At 37.2% G+C, this 16,637-nt stretch overlaps 1 protein-coding gene across 1 annotated transcript in view; it reads left to right on the top strand.

Moving 5' to 3' along the window:
• The window catches only part of Nbea (neurobeachin), a 513,393-nt gene that overhangs the window by 252,093 nt on the left and 244,663 nt on the right, over positions 1–16,637 (top strand). The window contains exons 34-35 of the mRNA XM_028763470.1: positions 2,111–2,172; positions 13,794–13,858. Coding sequence (XP_028619303.1) covers positions 2,111–2,172; positions 13,794–13,858 — 127 coding nt within the window. The remainder of the gene's footprint in view (positions 1–2,110; positions 2,173–13,793; positions 13,859–16,637) is intronic.

Raw genomic sequence — 16,637 nt, 5'->3', positions numbered from 1 at the left:
TGTCAGCTTGTGCACAATCCTTTATGAAAATACATTGCTGGTGTAAGCTTTTCTATTTTTCTTCTGATGCAATCATAATATTGGTAGGAGTTATAAACTATGACATAAGAGTTTGCTTAAGAATAGTAATAATTCTATTTTTCTAAGATTTTACTTTAAAGTACTATGTATTCAAAATCAACACAGAATAAAGACAGATAATTCTTACTGCAGATTACTATTGTCTATGTTAATATACCCACATCTTAATTATGATCCTTTGGACTTTTTATAAGGTTTTCTTTGTCAGAATCCCAGTACTTGATCGGCCAACAAGTGATACATGGTCCATCAATCTTTTTAACTCTGTAGCTCCTGAGTGCAAGGGTTTCTGACCAGTTACAACACAAATCTTTTAAACAAGCTTTTCACGTCAGTCTCTTATTTCATTAGCTGTCTGCATAGGGTCTGAAAAGATAGAGTAACAGTGACTTTTTAAAAGCTTGTTCTGCCTGTATGTATGACATGTATAAACTCTTCAGCAAAATGAGCACAGAGGGTATTTATCCACCCTGTAGTAATTGCACATGCTCTTGTCTATAGGCACTTGAGACTACTAGTTGAAATCAACTTAAGAAAACAAGAAAATAAAATTGTTGCTTTAACATTGCATTTGTTAGCATTCTAATGTAAGAGCAAAGCATCTCTTTCTATAAGAATATTTACTGGACCAGCAGGTGGGCTCACAGGAGATCTTTGCCCCACAGGCACAGAGACCTGAGTTCCAGCACTAGAACCCACACAGCTGTCCTTTTATATATATATATAATTGGATATTTTATTTACATTTCAGATGTTATCCCCTTACCCCATTTTCCCCCTTCCCAGGAACCCCTTATCCTGTCCCTCCTCCTCCTGATTCTATGAGGATGTGCCCCCACCCACCCACCCCACCTACCCACTCCCACCTCCTCATCCACGAATTCCCTCACACTGGCATCTAGCCTTCATAGGACATGTCCCCCAACACACATCATGTACATACTCATAATAAAGTTCATTTAAAAGTTACTTTTAGATTGCATTTGTACTTAGGAGTAAAAAAAAAATTAAATCTATTCTTAAGGTGACTGTGTTTTAAAAAAAACTGCACTATGACTTGGACATTTCTTTTAAAGTAATAGCCGTTATAACTTATGTGCTTATCACAGATTGGTTTTTAAGATAGCAACTACTATAATTAATATTCTCATACAGAGATTATTATTATTAAATCTGATTTACATCTCCTTATTTTGGTAGTTTTAGAACTAGCTATTATAATCTGTTTTCTTATATTTAATGCTTTCTGCAAATTATCTTTTATTTAGAATAATTGAATAATTAATGTCAAAGTATTTATAGATTTTTTTCTTCTTTCTTTTTTTGGTATTTCAAAACAGAATTCTTCTCTATGCATCCCCAACCAGCCTGGTACTAGCCTTGTAGACAAGTCTGGCCTCAAACTCAGAAATTTCCCTGCCTCTACCTCCCAAGTACTGGGATTGAAGGCGTGCACCACCACTGCCCGCTGCTTCCAAGATGTTTTTCCTGTAGAGCAGGCATGGCATTAGAACTGATGAGACCTGCATGAGAGATGATGTAGGGAACTTAACACAGTCCCCTGCAGACACAGAGTCGGTGATCTGTGTGACTGCGTACCTATTGTGTGCATTGTTTTCAATCCTTATTGTACCTGGTCTGTGAGTTTGGACCATTTAATGAGCTGTGGTAAATGAGCTATGCATACATTGTTTAATTTATCTTCTATGTAGAAAATACCAGCAGGTCTTTTATCCTTGTACTCTACTCCATGAAACAGTCTTACAGCAATACCTTTGGATTAACGCAGCTCTGACTAGTCATCCCTTACATTACATAAAAAATTTTTAAATATCTTGACCTAATAACTGAAACATAAAATCAATATTTTAGGAATTATCATATCATTTGAAACATCTGAATATTTTAAATAATGTAGAAGGTGTGTGGATGAATTTATTTCTGAAGTCTCATAGAAATCTTTTATAATTTAAAATCAGGTACTTGCCTGTCCTGTGGTAACTCTTTGCGTTGACCTTTCCCTCCGCAGGCCTTGTTTGTATGAAGTCCAGCACATCGGTGGTGGAGCTAGTCATGCTGCTGTGCTCGCAGGTAAGAGCCTCATTCTTTTGGTCAATTAAACTACATGAGATTTCTTAATGTGTATAAAAGTAATTATAATTAAACATTGACTCTCACTATGGAGGTGCAGGAGATAGTGTGATGCATTGCGGTACACTCCTGCCTAGATGTCCATCCCACGCCCGCACTGCCTTGTAGTCCCTTTCTCGCCTCTGTGTTCTCTGGTCTCTGTCCTCCATGACCTCCCATTGCTTGATTCTCTGGGTGCCTGCCTTTGTTCTGTGTTCTTAAGGTCTTTTGATATTGTTCGTCCCATCTTTTACAATTTTGCAGCACATTTTACAATTTTAGAGCATAACTAGTAGTTACTGTTGTTTTCTCCTCTGTCAGATTAGAAGTGGTAGCCCTTTCGTGTCAATACTAAACACATACAATCCAGCCACTGGTCAGTCATCTTTGATGGGCTGCTTTCCCATTTTTATGTAGAAATGGTATATATTTTTACATCTAAAAGTATACTGAGTGGTAATTATTTTTATTAACAAGAATTAAAGATAAATTGTTGAATACTTTTTAATTAAACAAAATAATGATCTATCCAAAGCTTGAAAGACCATGTATTATATTAGTCTTTTAGATAACTAAAATAGAAGTTTAATAGTCTTTGCTTTCACCAGGAATTCATGTTTCCATGTTATTATATGAATACGATATATTCCATAATATTAGAATAAAAGAGTTACATGTTTGTAATCAGTAGCCGTTGTATTCATCTCTGGTCTCCTCAGTAGAAGAGTAAACACGTCTCATGGCCATAACTGTCCTGAGGTCCACCTAATGCCACAGCCAACCCACATAAGACAATGGTCTTTAACCATCCTAAAGCAAACAGCAAAAGCTTACTTACTGACTTATCCCTGGTCTCCTCAGTAGAACGGTGATCACAACTAAGTCATAACTGGCCTGAAGTCCACCTAAACAACACACTCAATCCAGATAAGCCGAACATAACTTCATTGGTCTTTAAATATTTTAGAGCAAACAGCCAAAGCTTACCTTCAAATTTCCAGTTTACTTTCTTCAGGAGTATGTTCGTGGAAAGCCAGGAATACAGTTGAGAGGAAAACACAAAGAGCACCAGCCCTGGGAGGAGCCCATCTGCAGTGCTTGTGAAAAATTTTACCCAGTGCCAAGGTCCTGAGTTCAAGGGAGATAGGAGCTTTGTGGATATTTTAGGCGGAGGAGAATCCAGATATTTAGCAGCTTTTGTGGCAAGGCATAGTTTCGATTCCTTTTCTTTAGCCCTGTCTATTGCAGCAGTTCAGAGAATACAGAGCAGTGTTGCATTAGGACCTGGTGCCTTTGATGGCCTCTTTTCTAATTGTAGGTTTAACATTACCCATTTGCTGGCTCCAGAAATTCCTGCCATTAGGGGCCCTAGAGATGAAACTTTGCCTCAGATATTGATTGGAAGGAAGAGTGGGAAATGTAAGCTGTCTCTGTAGTACACTTTCCTGTGTGTCAGCAGGGCAGCCGGGTAAACAGGCCTCTTAGATTGATTTTCAAACTGAATTTTAAAAATAATTCAGTATTTGAACCCTGAAAATTTTAAATGGTTCATTGGTTAAATAGCCTCATATAAGTAACTTGAAAGGTCCACACATTAAAAATAACTGTCTTATTTTCTGTTAATCTGTAATGTTACTTTCTACAAAGCACTTTCAAGAAAGCCAGTCAGTTCTTTTTATTCTGTCAAATGCAGTTGGGTAAATTAACTATTTCAGCATGAAGCTAAGCTTATCAGCCCATCATTGCAGATCATTGTTGATCCACGGATGTTTTCAGACTTTGGTTTTTAGAGCACTAAGAAAGATTGACACATTTCAAAAGGTTCTTAAAATAATATGACGTTTTTCTTTGCTGTTAAAATTCACGATTCTCATCACTTAGCAGGATGGCCACAGAAGCGGCAAACCTCTGATGAAAAATGTTAAAGGTGCTGTAGAGCTAGCTGGGCCTAGATCTCTACAAAGCATGTTCTTTTCTGTAGGCCTTAAAGCATTTCTTCCATTGGAGCTGATCCCCATAGAATTAGCACCCGTCTGCTGACTGTCTTCCTGCCAAGGCAGGCAATCATGATGAATCTTTTAAAATGAGCCCACAGAGCTTGTTTGCTTTGTCTTACTGTCAGCCACCGTAGATGATGAGCGCAGAGAGAGACTAACTGAAGTAGTTCAGAGTATGCATTCTTACTGTCTGTGTATATTATAGGCCCTTTACCTCACAGTGAGATAGATAGAACCATAAAATAGTATCCATGCTGTGATTTGATTCCTGCCAAAATAAATTTTCAATGCACGTATCATTTTGTAGTTTGTTTGCATAAAATTTATCTTCAAACTTAGACAAGACATTGAAAACTGGGATTAGAATAAGCCACAGGGATTGAAAGAAAAAGGAAGTGAAATTTATTTTGGGTGCCTTATATTTCTTTGCTATAGCTCATTAAATGCTTTTACTTTTACACTTTTCATTTCTTGTTGGAAGTTCCATGTTAACTTCTACGTACTATTAAGAATATTTGATTTTCTTCCCTCCTTATCTGAGCTCCTGAAAAAAATAACTCTTGCCAATAGTATGTTTCTAAAATGTGTTCTAAATTCACATGAGATCACATTACAAGTGTCTGAAGGTACTTGTCAAGGATAATTCAGTTCATATGGCACCCTCTAAAGTCTTAAGGGGCATGGCGTCCAGTCTATCCCCAGTGGAATTTTGTGTTTCTTCAAATACATATTTTTAGTTTCCAGAAGATAGTACCATTTTCTGTTGTAGTTTTTTTTTATTGTTCCAAAAACACAGAACAATTTTTATTATATTTGGATACTTTTCTTTCCATGTACATCCTAAACTTTAAGAATTATTTCTTTACTCTTCACTTGGTTTGTATTAATTTAGTTACTAGCATCTTTTTAGCAAAATGTATTCTTATCATTTTAAAGTGTAAGGATTGTATAAGGTGGTTAGTTAGCCTTTGCTGTGTTTGGCAGAGGAGCACATGGCCAGTATCCTGCACAGGCTTCTCAGTTATAGGAAGCCTGGTATCAGGGTATGCATCTGCTGTGCTATAAGGTGCTCCCTGCCCCTCTTACAACACTTATGTCCTCTTAAGTTATCCTTGGTGTACTACATTCTTTGATGAGTAGCAGATTGACTTTTTTCCAAGCAAACTTTTTTAGGTACTTTAATAGTTTCTAATTATTTCCAGATTTCTCTTTAGGAAGTCTCCATGGGAAGAACTCTTAAAAAAAAGTGAGTGGTGTTACCCACAGGATTTCTTTAAGTTTCTATCAGTAAAGTTTAGCAGATGCACATGCACTTCTCTTTGCTTTGTGTGTCAAGAGATAAATTGAGGGACCTAATGAAAAATCATATTATCAGTATTTAAGTGATTTCTGAGCTAAAGCACTTATTATAAGCAAATGCCTGCTTAATAAATCATTCCTGTTCTCATTAAAAGTTGAAAATACATAAGTTAAAATAATGACTCCTTGGATCTATGTATGACGTGCTCAGCATGAATTATTTTGTGGTTTGTATGACTTTGTTCTTTTCTAAATACTTCATATATTTAACTAAAAGGATTTGGTGACTGGTGTGGTCAGGGTGTGACTCAGGGCTTTAAAAAACGGCATTCATGAAGGAGCCACAACTGAGGAAACTCCTGTTCCTTTCAAGTGATTTGGCCTTTGAACATTTAATTTTTAAAAACTTTTTCTCCAATTTGCTACAGTTTAGTCAGATGGTACAAAAGAGAAGGATTTTTTTCTAGATGTAATAAAGCCAAGATGAGGTTCTGAGGCCATGCTGAGGCTAACATGCAGAGCCCTGATAAATGTCTTCGTTCATATATACTCAGTATTGTAAGGACCTTAGACTGTGTAATAAGATGATAACCCTGAGAAGACCAGGGATGGATCATGTTTTTTTCTCTGGGCCTTTAGAAATGTCATTAAATCCTGACTGTTGTGCAGTTTTGTCACATGTGATTCAGTTCCTAGGTCTTTTGTTAGAATTCTGGTGATTACTGATGCCTTACATGCCTGTAGTCCCCCTGTAGAGGTTAGGGTATCTGCAACATTGCAGATATCATATCTGAATTCGAAGGCAGTGAGACAGAATGAAGAGACACATGGTCTGAGATTTTTAACTGCTATAATCAAGTACATGTATGTGTGACTCTGAAGATTGAATGGTTGTGGAATGCTCTTTGGAAATGAACACTAAGGCTGGTAAGCTTCCACTGCAGTAGCAGCAGGGAAGGAAACACAGTTCTTGGAGGAATTCAAACAGGTCTGCAGGTCTATTTGTCTGTCTTCTCTTATACCTGTTCTCAGGCTGGGGGCCAGCTTTTTTTTTTTAATAGTACATCAAAAGTTAAATAACTAGGGTTAGCTAGGTGGATCCGTGGTAACAGTGCTTGACCACAAGCATGATAGACTTATTCCCATAACCCCTGGTGAAAGGAGAGAACCAAGGCCCTAAAACTGCCATCTCACTTCTGAGTGAAAGGAAAACAGAAAGGAAGGGAAAGGAAGAGAAGGGGAGGAGAGCGGAGGGGAGAGGAGGAGAGAGGAAGGGCTAGGGATGGGAAGAGAAGGAAAGGGAAGAAGGGAAGGGAGGGAAGGGAGGGAAGGGAGGGAAGGGAAGAAGGGAAAAGGGAAGAGAAGAGAGGAAAAGGGGGGCGGACATGAATGTGACTACGTACGGTAGAGAAGATTTGTTGTAGATAAGAGTGAGAGCACCGTGCATATGAGAGTGAGCATAGCCAGAGACATTTGTAAGTATCCAGAGTAAACATGTCTGAGCTGGGCCATGTGAGTGGGCATGGAGGAGGGATCTCCAGGAGCATCAGCCAAGAGAGCAAGAGGCCCACAATGCCACAAAAGAGGCATAGATGAAATGGCTGAACTATATAGGGAAGAACATACTGGGGAATGGCAGTCCAGCCACAAGGCTGGAGAGTTCAGGTAAGAGCACAGGGTATAAGAGCAAGGAAGCCACTGTAACTGGTAGAGATTGAAGGACGCTGGGAGAACCTGGTGACCAGAATCTGCTTTGATATGTCAGTAAGCACCTCAGTTAGTCCTTTGACATCTAACAACTTCCACAAGTACTCTATGGCACAAGCATACCAATGAACACCCCCAGTATCACACACATCGATAATAATAATAATAACAATAATAACAAATTTATTTTTAAAAACGAGACAGTATATTTTTGGGTCATGTAGAGCACACCTTCCTAGGTGTTTTTCAAATGAAGTTTACACAATCTTTTTAATTAATTTTTGACAGTATATCCTTTTGCTTGGTATTTTCTGTAAGCTCCCTCACTTCATGTTCTGATGAATTGTCTAAAACTGTGTGGATGCTCACCCTAAAACTAGGAGGTTCCAGTGGAACAGTTAAGGAAAGGAAAACAACCATAGTCCACAGAGAAAGGTCAATCGGCAGGAAGTTCTGTCCCTTGTCTCATGTTACTTCTTGTGCTATGAAAAGGGTTTTCATAGTCTCATGATAACTCAAACTGGGAAGAGTCAGACTTTACATATTCAGGTTTTGAATTGTATAAGTTCTTACTATATTAATCTTTAATTTCAAGACTTGAAGGAATTCAAAGCTACATCTGTAAATAAATCTTAAGTTGTATAGTTGAATGTGCCAAGTATTTTTTTCTTTTTTTTTTATTGGATGTTTTATTTACACTTCATATGTTGTCCCCTTACCCAATTCCCCACCAACCCAGGAACCCCCTATCTCCTCACCCCTCCTCCTTCTTCTCTGTAGATGTAACCCCTACACACACCCCCACTCCCACCTCCCCACCTTCAAATTCCCACCCCCTGGGGCGTCCAGCCTTCATGAGGTCAAGGATCTCTTCTTCCACCTATGCCCAGCAGGGCCCTCCACTCTTACATATACAGCTGAAGCCCTGTATCCCTCCCTAAGTGCTCCCAGGCTGGTGGTTTAGACCCTGGGAGCTCTGGTTGGTTGGTTTGTTGCTCTCCTCATGGGGCCACAAGCCCTTTCCGCTCCAATGGTCTTCACTCTAACTCCTCCATTGGGAACCCCATGATCAGTTCAATGGCTGGTTGTGAGCGTCTGCCTCTGAATATGTCAGACTTTTGCAGACCTCTGAGGAGACATCTATATCAGGCTCTTATCAGCATGCACTTCCTGACTTCCACATCAGCATCTACCTTTGGTGACTGCACATGGGATGGATACTCAAGTGGAATGGTCTTCAGACGGCTCCTCCTTCAGTTTCTGTCTCTCATTTTGTCTCCATATTTGCTCCCTTGAGTATTTTGTTACTCCTTCTAAGAAGGACTGAAGCACCCACACTTGGTCTTCCTTCTTCATGAGCTTCATATGTTCTATGAGTTGAATCTTGGGTATTGCGAGCTTTTGGGCTAATATCCACTTATCAGTGAGTTCATAGCATGTGTGTTCATTTGTGATTGGGTTACCTCACTCAGGATGATAATTTCAAGTTCCATCCATTTACCTAGGAAACTCTTGAATTTATTGTTTTTAATAGCTGAGTAATACTCCATTGTGTAAATATACCACATTTTTTGAATCCATTCCTCAGTTGAAGGACATCTGGGTTCTTTCCAGCTCCTGGCTATTATAAACAAGGCTGCTATGAACATAGTTGAGCATATGTCCTTGTTATATGTTCGAGCATCTTCTGGGTATATGCCTAGGAGTGGTATAGCTGGATCCTCGGGTAATGCTATGTCCAATTTTCTGAGGAACCGCCAGACTGATTTCCAAAGTGGTTGCACCATCTTGCAGTTCCACCAACAATGGAGAAGTGTTCCTCTTTCTCCACACCCTCGCCAGCATCTACTATCACCTGAGGTTTTAATCTTAGCCATTCTGACTGGTGTGAGATGGAATCTCAGGGATGTTTTGATTTGCATTTCCCTGACAACTAAGGATACTGAACATTTCTTTAGGTGCTTCTCGGCCATTCGAGTTTCCTCAGTTGAAAATTTTTTGTTAAGCTCTATACCCCATTTTTTAATAGGGTTATTTGGTTGTCTGGAGTCTAATTTCTTGAGTTCTTTGTATATATTGGATATTAGCCCTCTATCAGATGTAGGATTGGTAAAGATCTTTTCCCAATTTGTTGGTTGTCGTTTTGTCCTATTGACAGTGTCCTTTGCCTTACAGAAACTTTGCAATTTTATGAAGTCCCATTTGTCAATTCTTGATCTTAGAGCATATGCCATTGGAGTTCTGTTCAGGAACTTTTCCCCTGTGCCCAATTATTCGAGGCTCTTCCCCACCTTCTCTTCTATTAGTTTCAGTGTATCTGGTTTTATGTGGAGGTCCTTTATCCACTTAGACTTGAGCTTTGTACAAGGTGATAAGAATGGATCAATTTTCATTTTTTTAAATGTTGCGTATTTTTCTCTTAGAATTGCTTTTATTGTGTCCCATATATTTTAATGTGTTACATTTTCATTTTCATTCAGTTTTTAAAAGGCTTAAGTTCCTTTTTTATTGCTGCCTTAAGCCAATTTCCATGCAATGGTACATGGTTCAGAGTCGGTTTTGTGTGCTTTCTGCTGTTTCAACTGTTTCTGCTCTTGTGGATATCAAGCTCTAACCCACAGTAATCAAATAGGATATAGGATGTTAGTTCAATTTTCTTGTTTTTGTTGAAACTTCCTTTGTATCCTGCTATGGAATCAATTTTGTAGAAAGTTCCATAGTCTTCTGAGAAAAAGAAACAAACTAAAACAATAGCAACAAAAACATTCTTTCGTGTTTGATGGAATGTTCTGTAGATATCTTTTGGGTCCATTTGATTTGTATTATTATTTAACTCCAGAGTTTCATTAATTTTTGCCTGGATGCTCTGTCAATTACAAAGATTCAGATATTGAAGTTCCCCATTATCACTCTTTGAGGGTCAATGATATTAGATGTCCTTTTGGCTCATGAGTAAATGTCTAGAATTGTAATATCCTCTTGATAAATTTTTCCTTTAATAAGCATGTGCCCTTATGTTGAACATGTTCGAATTTTGTGTTGTTATTTTGTAAGAAATACAGTATGACAATATCTATATAGCATTTATATCACTGTATACTAAATACATAAGCCTACTGATGTTTACCATGTACCCAGGAATGTGTGCATATTATATGCAGATACTACAACATTTTATATGAGGGACTTGAGCACCGCTGAATATTGATATTGCTATTCTAGGACAATCTGCCATAGATGCCAAGTGATTACAGCATGTATACTGTGCATATAATATGTGGGAAGATCATTGCTTTCAAACATTATTTAAAAATGTGGACTTTTTATCATAAGTACAAATGAATTACACACATTGTTAAAAATTGTTATAATTATATGCTTTATTTTAACAGTGATCATCTAAAATTCTAGTTGATCTCATGTTTGTTTTCAAATGATTAGTATATGGTATAATTTTATGTTACCTACTTGTTTTTTCATGATTATATTTTATATTAGTAATCTTTCTAAGTTAATTATTGATTTTGCGGAGGGGGATTTTTACATTACCTTTTCCTATTAGATTTTGGTACAATGTTCATGAAAGTAAGCCATGAAAAGGCAAAAAGGGAAAATTGCTTAAGATATTTTGTACATATATGCAGATACTCATTAGTTTGTTTATCATGACCAAAAGCATCTTGAGGTGAAAAGGATTTATTTCCTCTCACAGTTCTAGGTCACAGTTCATTATTAGGAAGCCAGGACAGAACTCAAAGCAGGAAGGTGGACGCAAGAACCATAGGAGAAAACTGTTTATTGGCTTGCTCTGTCTGACTTGTGATTAGCCTTTATGTCGAGGTACCATTGTCAACAACAGGCCGGGCTCTCCTGTATCTACTAGCATGCAAGACGGTGCACACAAACATGCCCGTAGCCCCGTCTGAATGAGTGAACATCTCAGTTGAGGCTCTTCCCAGGTTGCTTTCACTAGTGTCAAGTTGGCAGTAAAAGGTCACCAGCATACTTCCACAATCACAGGAAAGTGGATGGGGCTCTACTTTTTTTTTTTTTTAATTTTATACAGTATTCTTTGCTTGAGTTCTTGTTATTAGTGTTAGTAACTTATTTCTCAAATTTTTCAGTGTCATCATATCAGTTACAATGAACATTTACTTTGGAGATTTTTAAGGATTACCACCACTTTTGGTGATAGTTAATGTTAAGTAGATCTTAAGGATACAAATACAGAAAAGATAAAATCAATTTTCAGAATACTTTAACTACTCTACTCTTAACCTTCTAGTTTTCCTTCTACTATTTCTGATTTTTTTTGAAAAGTTTAAGATTGGTTAAATATTTAAGGATTAAGCTGTCATGTTTAATTTTATACAAAGAAGGAGGAATGAGTATGTGCAGTGAGCGGACATAGATGAGGAGAAGCTGATGGGAAGAATGATGTTCTAGGCCTGAGCTGTCTAGTGGTCATCTCATCAGAGAACATAGGGATCTCATTGCCATCCTTCTGGAAAGAATTTGTCTTCAAAGTGTTCCATTTCAAACGGTCTGCACACAAGATCCAGTTCCTTAGAAAGTCCCTCATCTCAGGGAAATTTCATGCATTCATGAAGAAGAGTTAAAAAGGCTGATGAAGCTGTTCTAAATCCTTGGTGGTCCTCTGTAAGCATTTCAACTTGAAATTAAATATTTCCCACAAAGATAGAGGTGTGGTGTGGGGTGTTCAGGCACCCAGCAGGATGCATTCATGCCATTCCTCTTCTCATGATGAGTTGATGATGTGCAGGAGTCCTTGAGGCGAAAAACAGCCTGAGAAAGCATCTCTATCACATAATATAGATAGTGTGGAGCTGGCCACATCCTGATCCTGATCTTAACATTCTGTTTAAAGTGTGGGCGTGCGTGTGTGTGTGTGTGTAAAACACTGTGTAAGATACATATTTCTTAAAGTCTTATACTTCTATTATTCCATTGGCTTGCTTATATTTAAACATCAGCATCCTTACCTTAGCTCTGACTTTTTAGTACCATTTCTATATCAAATGTTATAAAATTATAATATAGCCTAAAGGAAGATTACAGACACTGTTAATTTGATCTATATAGTTTTCAGAAGATTTACTCTGCTCATGTTGTGGACAGAGCACAACTTTTTTTCTTTTTTCTTTTACTTTTGTGACCCTAATTTATGGTCAGGGTAATTGAATGCCTCTGGGTAGCCAGTATTCTATATATAAAGAAAAGCATAGATTTCTATGATGAGCTAAATAAAGTTTTGTTTCAATGCTGCAATTAATTAATAATTAATAAGAACCTTATTAATAATAACTATCATAATCATTCATAAAATACATGCATTGAGTTTTCTTATAAGGTGATATCAACTTGATTCAAAACTTAAATGCCATTTTATTATGATAAAATATATACCTTTATACCACCATGCCATTTATACTTTCAAAAATGTTATATAAAATAAATAATTTTCCATGTGCAAAAAAAGAAATGCAAGTTATGTGGTGATTGGATTTGTAGACGAGTGACATGATTAATTAATGGAGATCATATGTGTGTATATATTAGTGGAACTAGTGACAATATTTGTAGAACTACTGAAAGGAATAGAATTTTCAATAATAAAAAAAAATTACTGGCCAAACATATTTTTAAGAAAGTAACTTGAATAAACCCAAAGCCAAAACTAGCTTTTTAAATTATATTCCAAATTTTTTCATGGAAAGAATACAAAACAAGAAGCTTTATTTTCTAATCCAAAAAACTGTCTGAGAGCTGTTTGTGTTCATAGTTGTGGTGTTTTCTCTGTGGAGCTGCCAGATTCAGGCATTTAGCAAATTTAGCTAATCTCCAATTAGCAAAGAAGAGAGCACATTAGAGTAATATTTCTACTATTAAGTTTTTTGATCCACATTTAAAAAGAATCTATCTGTGCTGCTTTGTGCTGTTTCAGTCTTTTAGAATGAGAATCTGACTAGAGCAATTTATTCCCAAGGCAGTGTAAAAATATGGATTGTGTAGAGGCATAGATGCATAAGTGCACAGAATTCCTAAATGTTTAGCAACATAAATGTATAGATGTAAAAAGGCATGGTTGCATAAAGTATATTGCAAAAGTGCATAGATACATAAAGGTATAAATATAAAAACACATAGGTGCATAAAAACACAGATGCATAGAGGCATTTCTACTTTTGCTTCCAGTTCTAATGAAAACTCTGTATCATTGATCAAAGACTTCAGTAATCTAAATACCTCCTCCTTGTGCATAGCTTCATGCCTCTGTTGGTCATTTGTTCTTTCCTGGAAGGAAGCTAGGTGCTGAGTAGACACCTTACTTACTGTCTTACTTTCCAGCAAATTTCAGCTTTCTAGCAACCAAAAGCTACCTTATAAACTGCGAATTGGGGTCGTTTAATTTTTCCTTCTGAAATGACACTTGTTGTAAAACCTTATTGAAAGCAAAGTGTTTTGGGCATTAGTAACAGTGTCATCATGGTCTTTAGGTAGTTGCTATTTTGTTTGGATGTTCATTTTTTTTACACTTGCTTTGTTTTATTCTTATAGGAATGGCAGAATTCTATCCAGAAGAATGCAGGCCTTGCATTTATTGAACTCATCAATGAAGGAAGGTAATTAATTTTACACTTTCTGGGCAACAAGGCAGTCTGCATTTAATTCCACCAGGCAATTGTGCTCTCATACCATCTGTTCTAAGATTTGTTAGAAAAAAGCTTTGAACTCAATAATCTAACATTTAGGCACTTGGACTTTAAATTAACAAATTTTAGATGTTATTTAGTTTTGGAGACAAGCATATATGAAATAATGATATTAGATTTGGTTTTGTGAGATTTGAGCCACATCTTACTGAGTAGTGAGGTTGTGTTAGGCAGATCAAGTGAACCCAGTCTGCAGTACCATCTGTCACCCCATCTGTTTTCAGGCTAAGCTCAGTGTTTACACTTGAGCCTCTCATCAGATGACATGAAGTGACTTCATCTGATCCTATTGTGTAATTGGTACCTGACTGGAAGTATAAGGGGTGTTCAATACAGAAGGTGTAACAGCCTTAGCTAAGAGTGGCTGTTACCATTGTTAATGATGCTATGAGAAAGATTTGATTTCAAACCATTGTATTTATCACTCTTGTAAGTGGTTGTTTACTATGATTTTTGTAGTGCTCTATGGGTGGTATACATATTACGGTTGCTAGATATGTCACCCTTTAATATGTTTATTTTGTATCAACCCGAGACAGGCAACAATTATGAGTTGAATTTTCTATATTATATAGTGCATTCTATGGAAAATAATTATTATATATTTGGTATGATGCTTGATTTTATGGAACAAGTTTACATAAATTAATACAGCAGTAATGGTTATAGTATTTAAGCTTCCTTTTTCATTAAGAAATAATGATCCTTCAAAAATAGTTTATATGTGCAATCAAAACACAGTTTTTAGCATTGCTGTGCTTTCTTCCATTGTTGTTCTGTATCCTGAGAAACTACCTTTGTTTATATAGTATCGAATTGTGCATTCCTTCCCCTGATGTCAGAAAACAAATGTTTTCATCATAATACAGTCCCAAAACTTAAACTAAATATTATGCTTACTGAAGGGTAAAGAGTGAAGGAAATTATAAGAGTTGGTAATAGGGAAAGAGATATAGCTCAGGGATTAAGAGCACTTGCTCATCATCCAGAACCCAAATTAAACGCTCAGCACTCACGTGATGACTCACAGGCGTCTGTAACTTCAGTTACTGGGGATGATGCCCTCTTCTGGACTCTGCCAGGCATCAGAAATGAAAAGATGATTTTCTGTCAATAGCATTGTAAGAGATAAGGAAGCTGAAATTCTTCTGCTTTTAATTAGTTTTTATTCATTGACAGAAAAAGAATGATGCTAGAAAACTTGCTAATATCAAATATGGAAAGCTTGGAGAAGTTTCATTTTCCAGAAGTATAATGTTGCTTTGTAGTGAGAAGAATAGAAAATAAAGAATATACCGATCATTTAAAAAAATCAGAAATTCTCATCAAGAGCTTACTGTTCCATACAAGTTTTGGTGCATAAAGGAGTATTATGAATGCAGTCGAAGGTGATCTTAGTATTCACAACTATAAAGATATTTTTAAGGATGAAAACTGAACATCTAAAAGCACACACAGAACATGAATGAGAAGAGTATCTGTTTTTGTAAGTTAAACTACAGTACTTCATTATGTCCTTTATTTTAAAATGGCTTTTATCATGGCAGTGTGTTTAAGGTTGAAGGAACCATGTCAATAGTAAGGGAATGCCATCTTAAATTTGACCTGGGACACAGTTAAAAGACATCCATACTTGAAGACAATAAAACTCTAGGGATTAGGGCTGGAGGAGGAGCGCAGTAGGCCCTTCTTGCGTAGCATTTAAGAAATCTAGTGTTTGAACTCTTAGCAGCACATAAATTGGGTATGATAGAACATGCTTCTAATACATCTTGAGAGACAAGATTGGAGACAGAAGGATTACAAGTTCAAGGTTATGTGCAACCATACAATGAGTCTAGAGTACAGAAGATTTGATCTTTAAAAAACAAACAAACAAGAACTTGTAGACAATGGTTATGACATAGTGCAAAAAACCGGAGGCAAGGTATGCTGCTGAGGAGGTCTTTCCAGTCGTCCCACAGCTTTGGATCTAGTGCAACAGATTCCAGCAGCTGAGGGTCCTGTCATGAGAGAACTTGTGGTACTCCGGGTGCTGGGAGGTCATCGCCGAGGCATAGGCTAGTATGCAGTGTGACACACAGATTCAGGGCCCATCATGGAACCAGACTGCCCTGTGAGGCTTCAGTCATCTTTTTGAGCCTGATGTCACTATAAGGTATCATTTGGAAATCAGAGCAACAAGACTGTGATGAAAAAGAGAAGAGAAAATAGACAACAAAAACAAGTGTAGCCTGTTTTGTGGCTTTGATAAATGGATGCCATGTAACAGAGGTGTAGCTCACCCAGGGAGAGCAGTGCAGGAGGAACATGGGTTTGATAAGAGGTGGGTTTTGCTTTTGGTTACACTAGAGCTGTGTAATCCCCAATTGCAAATTCAGTAGGTATCAATGTACTTGGATTTTGGGGTCTTTGGAAAGCAAGCTGAAAGGGTTGTAGGTGAGTGGTAACTCAAAGACGAGCTTGCAATACATGAGGCCCTCTCTTCACCCACATCTCACATGTTTGCCTCTCTATATCTTCTGGAGTTAGTTTAGACCCAACCCTATCACAGACATTCCTATGAACAACCCCACTACATGACATAATCTCCAGTCATCTTTGTTACCAGGTTACAGCTGTCCATCCTAAAAGTTTTCCTTAAAACTTAGATTTTATTTGCTGTCTTATAGACCACCACATCTCTGGA

This window comes from Grammomys surdaster, unplaced genomic scaffold (genome assembly GCF_004785775.1).
Source record: "Grammomys surdaster isolate TR1022 unplaced genomic scaffold, NIH_TR_1.0 139, whole genome shotgun sequence".
In the NCBI taxonomy this organism is placed as follows: Eukaryota; Metazoa; Chordata; class Mammalia; order Rodentia; family Muridae; genus Grammomys; species Grammomys surdaster.
Note: the sequence above shows the minus strand (reverse complement) of the source record. Positions and strands in the feature narration are given on the sequence as shown.